Source organism: Anas platyrhynchos, chromosome 15 (genome assembly GCF_047663525.1).
Source record: "Anas platyrhynchos isolate ZD024472 breed Pekin duck chromosome 15, IASCAAS_PekinDuck_T2T, whole genome shotgun sequence".
Classification (NCBI taxonomy): domain Eukaryota; kingdom Metazoa; phylum Chordata; class Aves; order Anseriformes; family Anatidae; genus Anas; species Anas platyrhynchos.
This window is the reverse complement of record NC_092601.1, coordinates 9,514,908-9,532,911: the sequence shown is the minus strand read 5'-3', so window position 1 is coordinate 9,532,911 and position 18,004 is coordinate 9,514,908. Positions and strand designations below refer to the sequence as shown.

Below are 18,004 nucleotides of genomic sequence, written 5' to 3'. Positions count from 1 at the left end.
TTTTATGGGAAAGTTTTCTAATACTCACTTTCACCAGAGCTAAGAACTTTTGATAGAGTTTCCCTCCCCCCAATCATCTCTACAGTCAGGGTTTTATTTAATTTACATGGTCTTTTGCAGAACATAAAAATCTTCCATTTGAACATTGTCTTTCCCTTGGTCTCTGAAGAAACCAGACTTGCAAGAACAAAGGTAGCTGCTGCAGCAGTCTTGGAGCCAGCAGGCTGTTTAGGTTTCTATGCAGCTCTGCAAAGGAGCCTGCCTTTGCTCCCGGCAAGATAGAGAACAATGGGTCTTGGAAGACAGGAAAACCTTGAGATTCACGTGCCCACACCAAATCAGATCTGAAAACAAAACATCCTCTTCAGCACATCCCAGCATAGCAGCTTTAAAAATATTCAAAGATAAATTAGACAACAAACCTCCTTTCTGCCAGCCCAGAGGTGCGCAGTCCTTCACCAGTTGTTTGTGCAAGGTGTGAGGCTACAGGCATGCCTTACTATTTACTGGGGAGCTGTTGTGGTGCTAGGAAGCATCAGGATTTACCCACTTTGGGGGCTGAGCAGAAAAACAGACATTTACAGCTATACACGTATAAACTACATGAAGATATCCAATTAATCCCATTTCCTCCTTGTTTTGTTTAACATATGTAATTGCTAAATGAAACGGCATCATGCCACCTAGGTAAGCATTTGTACAGACCTGCAAAGAAATGCTGGCATCGAATTCCCCTGCCACTCCCTGTAACTTCACCCACACCAACAGTGTACACACATCTTCAGTGTTGGCTCAGGCAGCACAGAAGCTGTAGCTGAGACGGTTCCCAGAGTCTCTGCTTCGCTCGCAGCACAGCCGGCTCAGACAGGGCTCCCTGCCTTGGAAGGGAATGTTTTGAGCTGCGCAGCAGGGGATGAACACAGGAAAAGGTGATGAGCAGGAGCAAAACATTCCCAAATCTCGCCTGCTTCTTCCTCTGCGCTCTGATTGCACCTAATCTCACAGGTAATAACTAAAATAACTTCAGTCAAAGCCAAAATCCAAGGGGTGAGAAACAAAAACTCTTTTGTCTTTTCATTAAACCTGCCTCTATAAAACTTAAGCTAAATAACACATTGTCACGTGATCCTGAATTTTAATTCTTTGTCTAAAATTAATACTAGAATAAGTAAGTAAAAAAGACAACCGATAAATTCTATGTTCTACAAGTAATTTCTGAAATCTAAGAGGAAATTTCAGTTTGAAGGAAATAACATCCCAATGCTGTATTTGCCTCCACTCTTCTGCTGTTCTGTGAGAAGCTGAACTTTCAAGTCACCTTTCAATGCTGGTGTCCTCGGGTACAGGGGTGTGCCCTACTGGTGGAGTGGGTGCAGGAGAGGTTTATAAAGTGTTAATTACAGGCTCAAAGATCTTCACTGAAGGGCTTGTGTGCCCTAGAAGGAGGCTGTACTTTTTGCAATCTGATTCTCCAAGCGAAAGCTGGTCTCCAAATACATCCAGAAGCTGTGTTGCTGCAGGTTCTCCTGAGTACACTGCCATGCTTTTGCAGTGGTCAGTCCTCTGGAGACATGGCTTGCAAGTGTACTCAGGTTATGCTCAGGGTTGTCTTCTAAGGGTGGCATCTCAGCCTCTGAATTCAAGTTGTGTTTTGACACATTTTGTTCTCAGCCTCAGAAGAAGTAATTGTACAGCTTGCTTGGACAGCAAAACACTTTGAATCTTATTTATAACTTAGTTGTTTGATATGGAAAAACATTGCCTCAGCTCTAACTTTCATGTTCTCTGAAAGTTTATTCTGTGGAATAGGGGCAATTGTGGCAGATATATATATATATATATTTTTTTTTTTTTTTTGAATAGATGGCAGAACCATCTATTATTCTCAGAGAATCCATTTTTATTTTTACTATGTTTTTTATTACTAAGGCTGTGTGATGTTTCTGCCTAGAAGCCATGCTGTTTGTGTCTGCAGAGTCCACCAGCCTTCTCCAAACTGATACTCATCCAGTTTTGCCTTCCATGTTGTGACAGGCAGTGGGAGAGAAAGGTGGGAGAACTTTCCACTGAGTGTCCCCCATTCCGTTGGCCTTCACATGAAGACTTATACCTCCTAGTGGCCTTTCTCAGCAAAGAACATTTGTGATTGAAAATCTAAAAGCACTCCTGTGGCTGCCCAGAGCTGACACCAGGTTAGAAAACAGCATAGTTCCCATCCAGCCCTTTGGTTTAGGCTTTGTATTCAGGGTGCTCTGGGTCTCAGGCAGAAAGGAGGGAAGTGCATCATTGCATTTATTGCTCAAGACCCCCCTTTTAATTTGTGTACAAAATGAAAAGATCTCATGTTTCAGTATTACACCTTTTTGATTCAGTTCCTGAGGGACATCCACTGTAGTTGCAGTAGGGCATGGTAGTGCAGTTACAAACATGTCTGTATATACAATCGTATACTAAACAGGAATGCTAAGGTTCACTGTAGTGTATTTGTTATTTAATTCCTTAACCTTACAAGCATGAAATTTTATCATTTTTACATGTAACAACTATATGCACACACACAAAAGGTATGTATAGTTATGTCTGCACATATCTTTTTTGTGTTGCTTATGAAATCTTACCCTAGGGATACAATTCTCCATCTGAAGGCAGATGTCCCAGCAAGTGCACCATTCGTTTGAATTGTATGTCCGTAACACTATTCCCCACAACTATTGTCTTACCTATGGTGCTAGAAGCTTAGTTTTCTGACACTGTAGCACAAAATCTCAATGGCACTGAGTAAACAACTGCTATGTTCTATGGGTTTCCACAGAAAAGTTCACAAGTATGTGGCCCTCTAAAAATCAGGAAGTGTATTCTGTAGAAAACACAAATGAGTATTAGATTTTCATATATCTTTCCTTTCTTGGAGAAGAGTTCTTCCCAGCAGAAGCCTTTGGGCCCATCCCTAAAACTATTAATACCAAAGAGAAACAAAACAGTGAAGTTTTTATAGAAACACAAACTGTTACTTGGCCCAGAGCTTTTCCTAATGAAAGGAAAAAAGAAACCTTAGTGTCTGTATATGAACTTTTGTGGTTCAGATGAAGTGAGGGAACAGGCTTCACTGTACATAAAACTGTCACAGATTTTGTCAGCAAACTAGGAATGCAGTGTAGTAAGGTAAGTGTAGCCATGAAATGAAGATTGATCTCAACCAGATAAAAAAAAAAAATAGTTTGGCAGCTATTAAAAGGTAAATATCCCAATTCAGAAATATCCTCTTCTTTTAAAAATGGTATGTAGAAAATATAGTAAGATAAGATTCTGTACTACTGAATACAACAAACTATATATCCCAAAAAGTCTTAAAGTCAAGGGTTTAAAAATTAGCAAGCAACCCAGTGCAAGCTACCTCTGTTCAGACCTGGAACATCATTGTGTATGTGAGTCATGTGGACAAACTGGTACCCAATCATGTAATTAAAGTCTGTTAGGTAATTCACACACTTCAGTATGCCAACTCCAGAAATTCACATGGAAACAAGAGTACAAGGAAAAATAGTAGTATACAACCAAAACGTCAAGAAGTATAGAGAATGGACCAAGAAACTAAATCGGTGATTGAGACAACGAGTGTCTTGACAGTAGCAGGGACCCCCAGCCAGAAGTGGTAGAAATACTGATGTAGCAGACTGAGTCTTCCATTATCTAAGTGGCAAGAAGATCCCAGAGATCTCTGGCATTTAGTTTAAAGAATGGCCGAGCATTATGTAAACAGATTCAAATAACCTTTGCCAAAGAATCACAATTGATTTGGCATCTTCTCCCCATATTATTAATGCTTTTATAAAGATATGAATATGAGGAATATTCTAATGGCAGAAAGAAGAGTTGTTGTTCCAGTGCTGTAGAGTAATAATCACCATGAAAATGTTGCTCATGGACTCGTCAACCTGGTTTTGATCCTGAATAGAATTGACATTAACCGGTTAACTTTATAATCTCAGCTTAGAAGAAGGCACCCTCTTTTAATGACAGTGAAAGATTAATATAAGACAGACCTCACTAAGAGAAACAGATCTAATTAAATAAATAGATAAAAAAGACTTATAAAGGAAACAATCTTTACATAACATAGATATATTGTGCCAGAGTAATTACCTTGTTTCTAGAAGAGTGTTGAAATCACTGCTACACTGGATTGGTTAAAACCACTCCATCCATTCTTCCCTTTCAGTGGTTCCCTGGGAACCATTCCCCACTGAGCAGAGAGAACATAATTTTCTTGGGACTGGAAAGTGGCAGAACAGAGGTAAGACAGTTCCCCTAGTGTAGTGCAGGATGTGCCTGTGGGGAATACTGCCCTCGGTACTCTGGTCCAAACACTGCTAAGAATTTTACATTAAGATGTCATAGGATTAAATCCATAAACTTTAATGTAGGCACCATCCCAAACTTCTGCTTTGCTGATCTTTGAGAGAAACATTATAACTTCATTAGTTCATTGAATAAGTTTATCCAAGAAATTAATGAGATAATTTGATTACAGCCTACAAGCACTTACACTATTAAAATCCTGCAACGTGAAAAAAGGCTCTGTACCAGAGCCAAAATCTTCTACAAGTGTCCAGACCAGTCAAGCCTTGAAAGAAACTGTACATTTATAACCCTGATGGGAATTGTCCATTGAAGCAGTCTTCACTAAATCAAATAGGACAGCTTTCTAAAAGCTTGACCTTTTCTCACTGTTTTATTGATATAATTAAAACCTCTGAATTAATGAAAAGGCATGCTTTGCCTTACTGTAAGCAGTACCAGCCTAACTGCTCTGTCACCTGCTCTTTGGTTCTCATTTCTTTGTAAAATACTTTCAAACACTGAAGTGGCAGTGGTGAAACAGAATTTCTGATGCAAACACAGTTTTGCACAATTCTTCCTTCCCCCCCCCCCCCTACATTCATGTACCTTTTTAATCTTTATTTATTTATTTTCTTGGAATTTTAGGTGAAGATGCTCTGCTGCCCTCACCTCAGAATATCTCTATTCTTTCTACCAACATGAGACACTTCTTAACATGGAGTCCTGTGACCATCCAGGGTGAAACTGTGAGATACTCTGTTGAATTTCAGGGGTAACTTCTGGCTTCTGTTTTGATGTTGTTTTTTCTTCTTTGCTCTTTCAGCACTATTTACTCAGACTTACAGTCCTGCACAGTTCAGATGTCTTGCACACTGTTCAATTCATAAGTGTAAGAGAAGTTCTGTGAAGCTTGATACTCCAGCACTGTTGATTATGAGTGGAAAAAAACTAATTTATGTTCTAATGCTGAGGCTGCTTACAGGCTATGCTTGAGATGATTGTTAATAGATACCTGAGTAATCCATGGTATTCATTAACCCTACATACGAAAAGTACCTCTGACCAAAGAATTCAAAAATTAGGAAGTTAAGTGACAGTTCGTTTAGAAGAGATGCATTCAGTGTTAGTCTTTTAAACATATTACAGAATCACAGAATGGGTGGGGTTGGAAGGGACCTCTGAAGATCATCTAGTCTGACCCCCTCGCAGAGCAGGGTCACCTAGAGCACCTTGCGCAGGATGGCACCCAGGCGGGTTATGAATATCTGTGGAGAAGGAGACTGCACATCCTCTCTGGGAAACCTGTTGTAGTGCTCTTTCACCCTCCCAGTAAAGAAGTGCACCCTCATATTGAGCTGGAACCTCCTGTGCTTCAGTTTGTGCCCGTTGCCTCTCACCCTATTGCTGGGCACAACTGAAAAGAGACCAGCTCCCCTTCCTTTCCCTTCCCTTTCTTTTCCCCAGGGAGTATGAACGTGAGTATGCTAATGAGAGCTGGATCCCCATCTGTGAGTGTTCACTCATCACAGCTACAGTGTGTAACATCACAGAGGATATCTCAGCCACTGTGGCCTATAACCTGCGTGTAAGGGCAGACACTGGTGCTCGAAGATCACAATGGGGCACCCTGAAGGGTTTCTTCAATCGCATCACAAGTAAGTCCTGCTATTTGAGTTAAACTACATCAGTTATGTTCATTCCTGAGTTCTGTCCTTCAGCCATGCCCTGACTGGTAGAGTGGTTTATCTGACAAGTGGTCATGAAGGATGATAATGTAGCGTTCCTACAGTATAGATTGCAATGCAACAGACCCCACCATTCAGGGACCTTACAGTTTTCCACAGCAAATTATTAGACAGCACTTTTTTCAAACAGTTGAGGGTTTCAGCTTAGCCCCATAGTTCTGCCACTGACTGGAGCACCTCACCTTTCTGTAAGCAGCTCTACCTGATCAGCTCCTGCCAGCTACAGCATTGTGGAAGGACTTGCTGCAGACAGTGGAGGACCCTCATATAGAAGACTAGAATTTTTCATTCCCCAAAGTGCTGGAGCCATCAGCATCTTTTAGGACTTAAACAGTGGCTTTGGGCAGTTCTCATCCTGGTCTCCACAAGGAGGTTGGTATGCTGCACATCCATTTATCAGCATCCAAGCAACTCCTCCCTCCAGCTCCCCAGCATCTTAGGTCCTCAACCTGTTTCCTTCAGCTGGCACCTTCATAAACACTGTTGTAGTCTGATCCCAAGTCTACACCCAAACCCCACCTTTAATCATCACTGAGGAAGATGTGGCACAATGTTTTTTCTTTCCTATGGTTTTGGTCCTCCCCTCACTTTGAGAGCAGGCTACCCAGAGTCTATTAGGCCTAGGACTTAGACAACTTTGAGACATAGGTCCTAGGTAGGATCTCAGGCAGGTACAGTCTGTAGGTAATGTTCAGACTTGTTTTCAATCAAAGCCGTTATCAGTGGCCAGAGCTGTTTCTGAGCTCAGGGGGAGCCACAGAAGGGAAGAACCCACCACACTGCTGTGGACTTGTCTGGCCACATCCAGAAGCGTGATAGCTATCCTCAGCGGTATTACACATTCAGTGGCCACTTTACATAACAAGTACACTTTATGTTTAAATGAGTCTTTTGAGGGGACCTGCTTGTCCTTTCATCTTTGTGGTAAATGGTAAAAATGCCTCATGGTTTGTGCACATTGTGTCAAGGCCTATTTGTGAGTTCTCCGGAGTGGCCACCTGGAACTACCTTTATACCCTTTTCCTCTACTAAGACATCACAGAGGCTTCCCAGTACAATGAAGTGTTTGACAGTTTGGTCCAGCATCTTAGAGACCCCAGTACAGTTCTCTTGCTAAGCTGTGAAATCTACGAAGATACAGCTTGCAATGGGCTGTAATGTGAATATGTGAACAAAGGAGACAGAAAAGGCATTATAAAGTTGTTGTGCCTATACGTTTTTGCTGCCTTTACTTTGGTGTCTCTTAGTAAAACTGGCATTGGGACTAGTAGGCACTAAGGAATTCAAAGCACAGCCTGCAAGTTGTGATTTATGGACAGACAGGGCACCAGCACAAACCACAGTACTTCTGGACTAAAAAAGCTCTAGCCTCAAAGCCTTGGGTGTAGATATACATAAAGAATGGCAGTACATGGAAAACAGTTTTAACAGACCTTCCTTAAAACAAGCAGTTTAGTTGATTTTAGTTCTTCATTTGTCAAAGTTCAGTTGGTTGGCATCCATTGTGCCAGCACAAGAGATAAGTATTAAATGCTCCTGTTCGGTTAGTATTTGTGTCTTGCAGTGTTCATTTGATAATACATTAAGTAAATGTTATTTTTAACCTTCAAACGGTGTTTTCACTTTTTTTTTTTTTTGCTTGAGACATGATCATGCTAAGCAGCTTATCAGCTTTTGATTTAAAAACACAAAGCAGTTTTCCAGGCCTCCCATTTGCACCACAGTCATCATGAGCATACTTTAATTTCACATGTTCTTACTCTTCAGCATTACTTGCAATTCACTGTGTGTAAGAACAAACTCTATTAAGAACATCTCTTCTGTATGTTTTGTATGTTCTCTTTCCTTTCTTGAAAGCAAAGAGGTTGAAACCAATTTCAGCTATAACAGAGTTGTAAAGAATCACATAGGTAAGTGGTGCAAATATGATCTCTGTACTGCCTTGAATCACAAAGGTGCAGTGTGTAGTATCATCCATGCTTGACTTATTCTGATTGTTTCACTAGTTAATATTCCTCACAGCAGAATCCCAGACCAAACCAAACTTCAAATATCAGAGTAAGCATTAAGCAAATCACCAACAGATATACTTGCATACTAGTTATAAAAACACGTCGCAGCAGGTAGTCAGCCCAGCCAAGTATTTCTAAAAACATGTAGATACTGAAACAAAATCTGGATTCATGTGAGCTGACTGAATTAACCCGAGGCCTATGTTACTTTCCCTTTCACCTTTGAATAACTGCCAAAATTCCCATGAAGGAGCAGCAGTTTCACAGTTCCTGTTCTGTATAGTAGAGCAAAGATAATGCCCAAAAGCAGAAGAACAGGCCCGATCTAGTGTCTCAGTTTCTGGTTGCCCAGCTGGTTCTGCTGCTGTTAATCACATGGGACCCTCAGGCCAGACACCTCCTCCACCAGATAAAATTTAAAACCTTTCAAGTCTGTACAACTCACCTATTGCCAAACTCCTCTTCACAATGACAGTCACTGTCTTCCTCCTGCTCCAAATCTCCTGCAGTATCTAGACAAATGCGGAGTAGCGTAGAGAGATGTTTCTGCCCCGTTGAGGCAACCAGATTAATATTACCATGCTCATGGTGGAGCTGAAGGACAGTCATGGTGGGGACCCTATCCTCCTCTCCTAGCTGGGAAAAGAAAGACTTATTTGAAGATTTACCTCAGGTGTGATAACAGTGCTCTCTCTCTGTTGGCAGCTTCCCTGACCCCACCTCCAATGAAGGTCATAGCAGATGGGTATCATTTACTAGTGGAGCTGAAAGACATGGGGCCTGCCTTTCAGTTCTGTGTCCTCTATTGGAAGAAAGGCCAGGAGAGTAGGGTGAGTTTTATCCTTGGATTTTGGGCACAAACGGAAAGCCTGTGTGATTTAGAGTGGAAGCATACAAACATTTCCCAGGGTCTGTTTTTCAAGTCCAAGGTGCTGCTGTGAAGCTGAAGGACCTGCCCAGAGGCCATGTGTGCCATATTAACATTAGAAAGCATCCTGTAGGCTTGTGTCTACTTTCCTTTTACAAATGAAACACTACTTTTCTTCTATATATAATATTAATCACCTAAATATTAATTCCAAACTTCATAATAGATTCTACAAACTGAACTGTCACAAACATGAGGTTTACTGGTTAATGCATGTCCAGATCTTTTAATCTTCTAATGTTTTAATAATTGTCACATTGGACATATCTGATCTTTTCAAACTAACGGCTGTCAAGGTCATGTTTCTGTGGAGAAAGATATTTTGATGAAGAGACAGACTTTGCCCTGCTAGAAGAGCCCTACTGGCTTGTAGATATAATGTGTATGTGGTGGTGGAGGCTTATCAAGCCTTCTGTGATCACAGGCTTTGCCTCTACAACACAGCAAGATTTAGGAGCAACTAATTTTCACCTGTTCTCCCATGACTGGGCAGGCTGGGAATAGCAACTTCATCTTGCTAGCAGTTCATAGAGTTGTATTTGCTACAAGAAAATCAGGTTACAAGAAATTCAGGTCAGGTTCATCTGCTGTTTAAACTGTACTGGAACGTGTTACAGTTGTGCACACCAAATGCACTCACTCCTCACTAGCCCAGTCCATCCCCTCTCTGTGCTCCAATCATGGTGCAGCTCTTGCACCCCTATCACAGCATATCTCTGGCAGCCTTCTCATATCATGCTAGAACAGGCATGATATTGGCATCCCAACAAAAACCCTGGTCCCAGATCAGTCATCAAGCCTGAGGAGTAAGTCATGGTCTAGTGTTCTGGCTGAACACCAGTCTTTGGCTCATGACTCTCTCTTTGCATTCCCTCCTAGTCTTCCAGGCATGTGTGGTCTCATTCTGCACTCAGCTGTGCTTTTTAGTCTGCTGTTTTTCTATCTCCTCTTATTCACACAATCCTCTGTGACACCTCCTGCTCCTGTTATTTTCCTTCCTTTTCTCCCAGTAAAGTCTGGGCTAGCATTATATTAGGAACCCTGCTCTTATTTAGGTCCTTGCCCTACATTCTGATATTCTCTTTCCTGGGCCTATGGCAGATGCACTGGAAGATGGTGAAAGATGTCAGCTCCACAGTTCACCTGGACACCATGGAGGCAGGACATGATTATTGTGTAAAAGCTCAGACATACGTCGAGACGATCAACAGAAGCAGTAGCTTCAGCCAGACACAGTGCGTGAGGGCACAAGGTAACAGCCAGCCTTCCTGCCTCTTCCCTTTGTGTAGTCATGCCCCAGGAAGATATCCCAGCATCTCTTATTTTTGTTTACAGCCATTATCTCCTGTCTTCTTTATAAATTTACTACCCATTTTTTCCTTGGGGGAAGTGAAAAAGGAAGACTTGGGAGTGCAGGCTCCTACAGTGGCATGGGTATCCTTATGTGGAGTGGGCTGACAAAAAATTTCACCAGAGGGGGTGAGAAGGGCAGCTGCAGAGGGCAGAGTATGATTGCATTGAGTGGTTTGTCCTCACAGTCTGAGAAATTTTGCTGCTTCTGTTTTTTCTAGGTGGCAGATCCTTGTGGCTCGTTACTGCCATGATATCCTCTGCTGGCTTTGCCCTGGCAGCTTTGACCCTGCTTTTCCTTGCCTGGAAAACAAGTAAAATCTTTCAGTATTCCTGCTGCCCCATTGCTGTCCTGCCAGACACACTGGTAACTTTTTTGTTTTGCTTTATTGTTTTTATGGTGATGTATATTCACAGCAGCATGGGGCAGGCAAAAAAAAAGCAGACATATGCATATGAAGACTTGTTTGTTCCAGTGTGATGGCAGAGCCGATGTCCAGGGGAAAGAGAAGTGCACCATTTATCATAACTTCAGAAACAGGACAGCAGAAAGTCCATATAAGCAGTCAGCTGGGCTGTAGGGGTGAAGCAGCCCACATGAGGTGGTTGCATGGCTGTCACTGCCTTTGGCCTAGAGCCCTGAGTAGGGACAATGCTCCTGGTGCTTGCAGGAAGCAGCTTGGGAAGCATGGCCTGACCCTGCCTGACCAGCTGCTCCCTGAACAAAACAGCTGTGTCACTGGCAATACAGCTCCATGTCCTCTGGCACCAACATTGAGCTTCTTAACTCCTTGGTGAGGATAAAACAGTTATCAAGAGCAGCCTCTTGTCTTGCTCACCCAGGAGGAGTATATCAAAATCAGTAGCTTAAATGTACTGTACAGGTCCAGTGAGAATGCAGGCAGGAGCTTTTGTGGTTGTGATCTGACCACTGGGTCTCTGCACAGTTGTGGCAGGCAGGATGAGAGGGGGTTTGTGTGGAGAGGTGATAGACAGACTAGCTCATCAGTCTGAGGGTGTTTGAATGAGTATATTCGTTTTACAGAAAGCAGCAGAGCCCCCCGCCCAGCTGATACTGTGTGGGAATGAAGAAGCTGAGCAATGTGATCTGATGGTGTGTGTGATGCCTTCAGAAGAGGTTCTCCGACTTTGGATTCAAGAAACACTTTAGCACACACCCCAAAAAAAAATCCCTGATCCTGTGGAAACATCTTCTAAACAGACCTGGCAGATCATGCTTCAGCAGGAGTCCTCAGAGTACCAACAAGTAGCAATGTTATCTTTGTGTATAAAAACTGCTGTGAAAAAAGCGTTGTGTATAAACATGCGGCCTGCTCTCATCCTCTTCATTACACCTTCATCCACCTACAGAAAAGCCAGTAAAGGCCACAGGTGACAACTGCCAGTTTCTGTACTTTCCCTTTATATCCATACCTATGACCAGACAAAAGTTAACTCATCTTCCCTTCACCTTTCTCAGCCACATGGATGGCCCCAAGGTAGAGCCCACTCTTCAGGCACCAGTTCACCAGAGCAGTAAGTGTAGGGGTCCTAGGGGTCCCTTAAGCCCCTTAATCCCTTAAGCCCAAACCACTTCGGTGTCAGCATTTTTGCCTCAGTATTTTTCAAAGAAATTACCCTGTGATGAAATAAGCAGCAAGAGCTTCTTAGATGGCCAAACAGCTGGAACAAACAGGGGAAAAAATGGTATCAGACCCTGAGCTGAGGTTATGATTATTGGAAATAATGTTGAAAATGAGTGGTTGTGACATGAGAATTTGCTGTATGTGACAGATAGCAATATATGGTGAGAATAAAACTTACAGCACCATGAGGGATGGCAGGGTTTTGTGAGTGCCTAGCAGGGAGCAAAGGTAGCGAAAGGTAGGCTCAAGAAATGGGAAAAGAAACAGAAAGAAGGACAAAAAGATGTGCAAATCATGTGGCCAGGGCTGTTCAGGCCGGGGCTGGCCTGTTGCCAGTCTCGTGGTTCATCCCCACAGCTGAAGCAAGATGCTGACTATGTCACACAGGGCAAACCTGTCTCTGTGGCCACGAAGGCCAGGGTGGGGGCAACTGGAGTGCTTACCTTGGCTAGCAGGAGAATATCAGGAAGGATTTATCAAGCAGCCCAGCATTACCATGTCTGTGGCTATTTCAGGCCTGATGACACCGTTTTCTTCCGGATATCTCGTCATCATGTTAAGGAAAGAAATCTCAAAAGATGAAGAAAAATTCCTCCTAAATACAGATAACAGCTCTAGCTGTTTTACATATACTGCAGTTATGGCTCTCACTGCCAAGACAAGTCATTTAACACCTGGGTAGCAGACCTGTGGTAGGTAGCAGGGCAGGGGAAGGCATTGCATCCTTGCAAGGCTGCATCAGACCACCAGGTAGCAACAAAGCACCGCGAAAACAGTGAAAGTGATGGCCCCAGCTCCCACTGCTCCAGTCCAGGCAGTTTTGCCTCCGCAGCCTCCCTGCCTCCGCACCTGCTTCATGGCCGGATCCCCACTTTTGTGCTGCAGCGGGGTTACTTGTTTAATTCCTAGCAATATTAGGACCTAGTGATTATTGTTAATAATGATCAGGTTGGTAGGGCTGAATTAGTAGCAGATTGTAGGGTATGAAGTTCTGTGCGCTGGCTCATGGTTGATAGTCAGGTTGTGGCTAATGGATGGGGAAAAGCCTAGTTGTAAATACTTCATACAACGAGTCCCAGGCAAGAGGATTGGGGAGCAAAGAGGAGGAGGTGGCATGCATGGCCTAACCCGATGAGTGCTGGAAGCCCCAGCCAGTTCTGCTGCCAGGCTGAGCTGGGAGGCTGCAGGGGAAGGCAAGCAGTGACTGACTGAGCTGGCAGCGGGTGGCAGGGCGCAATGGCCAGGTGAGCAGGAGAGTCAGTACCGAAGTGCTCTCCCGAGCATGCCTACTGGCTCTCTGCCAAACACATATCCAGATGGCTTTGCCCAGTGCTCAGATTTTTGAAATAGCTCCCCCTTACCGAAGTCTCGGTGATAAAGCTGGGTTAGTGAGCTCCTGTGCTTTCCATCTGTCCTTATTTTATTCCCCACTGGCTGGGATGAGTTCAGTGTCTTGGTTTCTAGTGTGCCCCAAAAGGGTGTTTCCATATAGGAAACAGATCTGTTGCTTGTCCAATCCATGAGCAGCCTTTGCACCTCTCCTATCGCTTTTCCCCCTGACTTTGTTGCATTACTGCAGTATTGGCAATTATTTAAGGAAACAGGAAAGCAGGGAAAGAAAAGGCTTGTTAATTTGAATGTGAATGGCTTTTAAACATTATTGTAATAGATATTTTCAGCATATTAAACATAGTGCATATGTTTCTTTCCCACTTGCAATAACAGATTTTATGACCTTCCTCACTGCCAATAAAGTGGTTAAACAGTTGCACCAAAATGCCTAGACAATATTAAACAAAAGAGACACGGAATACTATTACAACAGGGAGACAGAAAGGAAATGTTTAAGTGCTGCTGCTATCTTAGCAAGACAACATTTACATCAGGATATTCCTGTTTGTGTCTGTGGAGACTTGAAACAAAATTTGAGATGCTGATTGAAAGTACCTGGAAAGTTTCCAACTTTGAAGTATGTGCTGCATTTTGCCAAGCCTGAAAATTAAGGAATAGAACAAGAGCAATTATTTTGCCATCCGTACACCCAGCAACATGGTGACATTGCTGAAGGGAGCTGCCATCAGTCAATCCTTTTAGTTCATTCCCGTGCATTGAAAGAGTTAATCGTGCCGTAGCAGTCATGGCAACGGCTGCCTTTGATAACTGATCTTGCTCCCACGACCATGCATTGCAAAGGCAGGATCAGAAAACTAATTGCAGGAAAGAGCAATGTGTTCTAATGAACTTTGCTCTGTTTCTTTCCCTTGGTGTGGTGGTAAGTGGCTCCATTTCTTTCTAAATTCACTTCTTTGTTACTTTCATCAAAAGATGTTGCATGAAAATAAAGTACAAACCTGCATCACCTTTTTAGTCTGTTTTTTGTTTGTTTGTGTGTTTGTTTTTGTTTTTTCTATGCTGCTTATAACCGGTGGGATGCAATTCCTAAACACAATGTTTTCCTGCGGACTTTGAAAAAGCAGAACATAAGGAATGTTGATAAGACCTGTTTTCAAAGAAAAAATATTTAGTCTGTTGAATGCAGACCAGCATAGAGACTGTTGAATACATGAACTTTTAAAAAAGGGGTTACATGTTATAATTCAACTGACAAGAAAGCAAGAAACTTGATTATCTGTTCCATAACACTAACTGGCTGGAATATAACTTAATTTTTCCTGTGAAGTATATTTCCTTGGAAGTATATTACTGTTGGCAGTTTTTAAGGGCTGCTGATGTTAATATGCTGTCCAGCATTTCACTCTCCAATTGAATTGAGATCTATAACTTGATAAATTACCATTTCAAGTATTTTCTGTATAACTAAAGTATGATTTTTTCTCTTTAAAAGTTATATTTTTTTTCTTAAAAAATCAAAAACTATCCAAAAGCACTACTTTGACTACAAATTGTTCTCAATTTTCTGTGAATGTGTTATGTATCCTAAGTGCTACAAAGATAATAAATATCTAAAGCACTGCAGATAAAGATGTTTACTCTTTAAAGAGCTCATGTAGAAGAAATTCTGTTGCTATCAGAATAACAAACTGCAGAAACATAAAATTACTCAGTTCAGATCTATTATGGTCTTCTCTATAAACTGAACTATTAAAAATAAATAAATTACTAAATCAAAGTATAAAAGGACTTAGAAGATGGCAAGGTTAAGTGAAATTGCCCACATAAATACCACACATGGAGCCCTACTTTGGTTTCATTTATTGTATGGGCTATAATTTAGCTCTTGACACAGAAATAGCTGCTTCTGAGGAGTTAAAGTCCCTGACCCCACCTGGGACCCTGCAGGAGAACAGCAGAGCGGGGCCAGACACAATGACTGGGGCCAGACCCCAGAAAGGGATAAAACCCCCCTTTTTCCCAGGGAGAAAGGGATGAAACCAGGCCCACCGGTGATAAGGGATGGCGTGCTAGAATCAGAGGGGCTGTGTGCTAGTGAAGTCCTTTGGTCTGCTCCACAAGGTGCTGCGTGCAGTGAGGTGCATTTGAAGTGCTTCTACACAAACGCATGCAATAAAATGGATGAGCTAGAAGTCTTGGCCCAGTCCCACAGCTACGACATCATCAGCATAAGCAAAACCTGGTGGGATGACTCCTGTGGCTGGTGTGCTGCAACAGATGGTTACAGGCTCTTCAGGAGGGACAGGCAGGGTAGTAAGGGGGGGAGGACTGAGGTGGAGAGTGGCGATGTACGTGAAGCAGGGGCTGGACTGTGTGGAACTTCAAGTTGGCGATGGCAAAGTTGAGAGCCTCTGGGTAAGGCTTAAGGGATGAACAAATAAAGGGGACGTTGTTGTGGGAGTCTATTACAGACCACCAGGCCAGGATGACAATGCCAATGAATTATTCTTTGCAGAACTAAGAGATGCCTCGAGATCAACTCCCCTTGTCCTTATGGGGGACTTCACGTTGCCAGACGTTGCCAGATGTCAACTGGGATTACCACACGGCTGACACGAGCAAGTCCAGGACGTTCCTAAAGCACCTGTATGATAACTTCTTGGTGCAGGTGCTCAGGGAGCCAACTAAGAAAGGTGCCCTCCTAGATCTGTTGCTGGAGAACAGAGACGGTCTTGTGGGGGATGTGGCAATTAGCAGCCATCTCGGTCATAGTGAGCATCACTTCCAACTCTGAATATTCTATGATTCTATGATAACAGTCAACCGCGATGAGCAAGGGCACTGCAGGACATGCTGCAGGATGGCCCACACAGCTCGTGTGCTGCAAGGGTGGCTATAAACTATTCCAAAGGGATTGACAATGTCCCTGCTGAATAAGGAGAGATGCTGAGGCCCAAACCAGCTTTTATAGGATGCTGCAGTTGCCTCACGGGGACTGGGCAAATTTCTCAGGTCAGTGTGCTGAGTCTAGTCACTTGACACCCTCATTGATGATTTCTTAAAGTAGCTAGCCCAAGACTCAATAAGAAGAGAAACAACTTGGCTTTCTTGAACATTGCACCAGAAAACATTCTTAACGTTATGATTGATGAGTTCAGGAGATGTTCATATCCAAGAGATGATCACAGTACACTTAGTATCAACATCTGTGTTAGCAATAAGGACAAAACATCAAATATTGTTGTGCTAATTTCTAGCAATTGTAGTATGGGAAAATTAGGCAGCTTATTAAAGAGAAGAGGTAAGGGGCATACAAACAGAAAATCTTAGCAAGTGGCTTAAGGCCTTTTTAAAGACCCTTTAAGGCCTTTTTAAAGACCCAGGGGCTTAAAGAAAATGCATTCTACTGTCAAGAAGGACGTTAATTAAGAACAGAGAAAACTTGGTATGCTGAAATAACAAGGTGAGGGAAGATAGTACAAGCAACAGGGCACCCTTCAAAAACCTGAAGTTAAATGAGAAAAAAAAAAAAGGAGGGGTCACAATTTCTGTCTGATTAAAAGTAAATACACAATAAATCAGGACAAAAAGAATTTGAGATACAACTTCCTAAAAACATCTAAACTGATAATAAATCCTTTTCCAATTACATTAGAAATGGGATGTTTGCCAGGGAGTCTACAGGGCCAACAGATGAGGATGTTTCAAAGCAGATCTCAGGGAAGATAGAGCAATGGCAAAAGAATGAACTGAACTTGTAACAACTTTGTTTACTGTGAAGGATTTTATTTAAGCTCCCAAGCAAAGTCCTTATATCTGAAAGCGTAAGATTACCTTTCACAAGTGGGTGTGCTTGGAGTATTTGTTCATTAGGAAGAAAATTAGCAAATTACACAATCCGGATATTATTCAGCCTGGAGTTCCTGCATGTGGATGGGAGATTTGAGCACTAGCTGTGGTGCATTGCTCTTCATACAATCCCAGGATAATTTAAGCTGTGAGAGACCTCAGGAGGGCTCTAGTCCAATCTCCTGCTCATGGCAGGGCCAGCTCTTGTGTCAGACCAAGTTGCTCCAATTCTGGGCTTGGAAATCTTCAAAAATAGAGACTACACAACCTCACTCAGCAACCTGTGCACCATCCTGACTAGTGAAAACAAATGGCCCCTTAAATTGTGACAGAAGCTCTCTTGTATTATTTTGGGCATAACACTGAACTTGTCAAGGCCCAGTAGTTTTGATATAGGTTGGAAGTGTGGGGTTGGTTTAAATGACTTCCAGAGATCCCCTCCAATTAAAAATATTCAACAATTCACATTTGGCAGAACTATTTTAATTGAGTGCTCTGTATCTATATTAAATTATGCAGTCCATTTAGTTTAATGGAGTTAATATTAACATATGCAGAATAATAGACCTATGTGAAACCTGAACAGCATGGAGCCTCCAAGTAGAGCACATCGTGGAGGAAATGGGGATCTCTTCAAAGATGCACACACCATTAGAGGCCGAGTGAAGAGGTGACCTGTAGCCTGCTTGAGACGTTTCAGGAAACAGAACTAAAAGGACTTTTCCTCATCTAAAACTCAGTCAAGGAAAGGGTTGGAAAGAACTTACTCATGATCAACTG

General features: G+C 42.5%; 1 protein-coding gene and 1 long non-coding RNA gene across 2 annotated transcripts in view; one reads left to right on the top strand and one right to left on the bottom strand.

The window, feature by feature from the left end:
* Positions 1 to 18,004, bottom strand: part of LOC113845224 (uncharacterized) — a 107,737-nt gene that overhangs the window by 44,072 nt on the left and 45,661 nt on the right. The window contains exons 8-9 of the long non-coding RNA XR_011803645.1: positions 12,466 to 12,566; positions 8,544 to 12,059 (exon numbers count right to left, since the gene is read on the bottom strand). This is a non-coding gene — a long non-coding RNA (uncharacterized lncRNA). The remainder of the gene's footprint in view (positions 1 to 8,543; positions 12,060 to 12,465; positions 12,567 to 18,004) is intronic.
* Positions 775 to 11,560, top strand: IL20RB (interleukin 20 receptor subunit beta). The gene is made up of 7 exons (XM_072023980.1): positions 775 to 1,005; positions 4,987 to 5,113; positions 5,806 to 5,996; positions 8,804 to 8,928; positions 10,128 to 10,278; positions 10,598 to 10,743; positions 11,422 to 11,560. The coding sequence occupies exons 1-7, from the start codon at positions 933 to 935 to the stop codon at positions 11,545 to 11,547; spliced, it is 939 nt and encodes a 312-aa protein (XP_071880081.1). The 5' UTR covers positions 775 to 932; the 3' UTR covers positions 11,548 to 11,560.

Bases quoted from the DNA above. Each gene is read 5' to 3' on its own strand.
- IL20RB (XM_072023980.1), top strand. From the start codon at position 933: ATGAGCAGGAGCAAAACATTCCCAAATCTCGCCTGCTTCTTCCTCTGC. The intron at 5,114-5,805 runs GTAACTTCTGGC...TCTTTTCCCCAG, and splicing joins TACTCTGTTGAATTTCAGGG to GGAGTATGAACGTGAGTATG. The intron at 10,744-11,421 runs GTAACTTTTTTG...TTCGTTTTACAG, and splicing joins CTGTCCTGCCAGACACACTG to AAAGCAGCAGAGCCCCCCGC.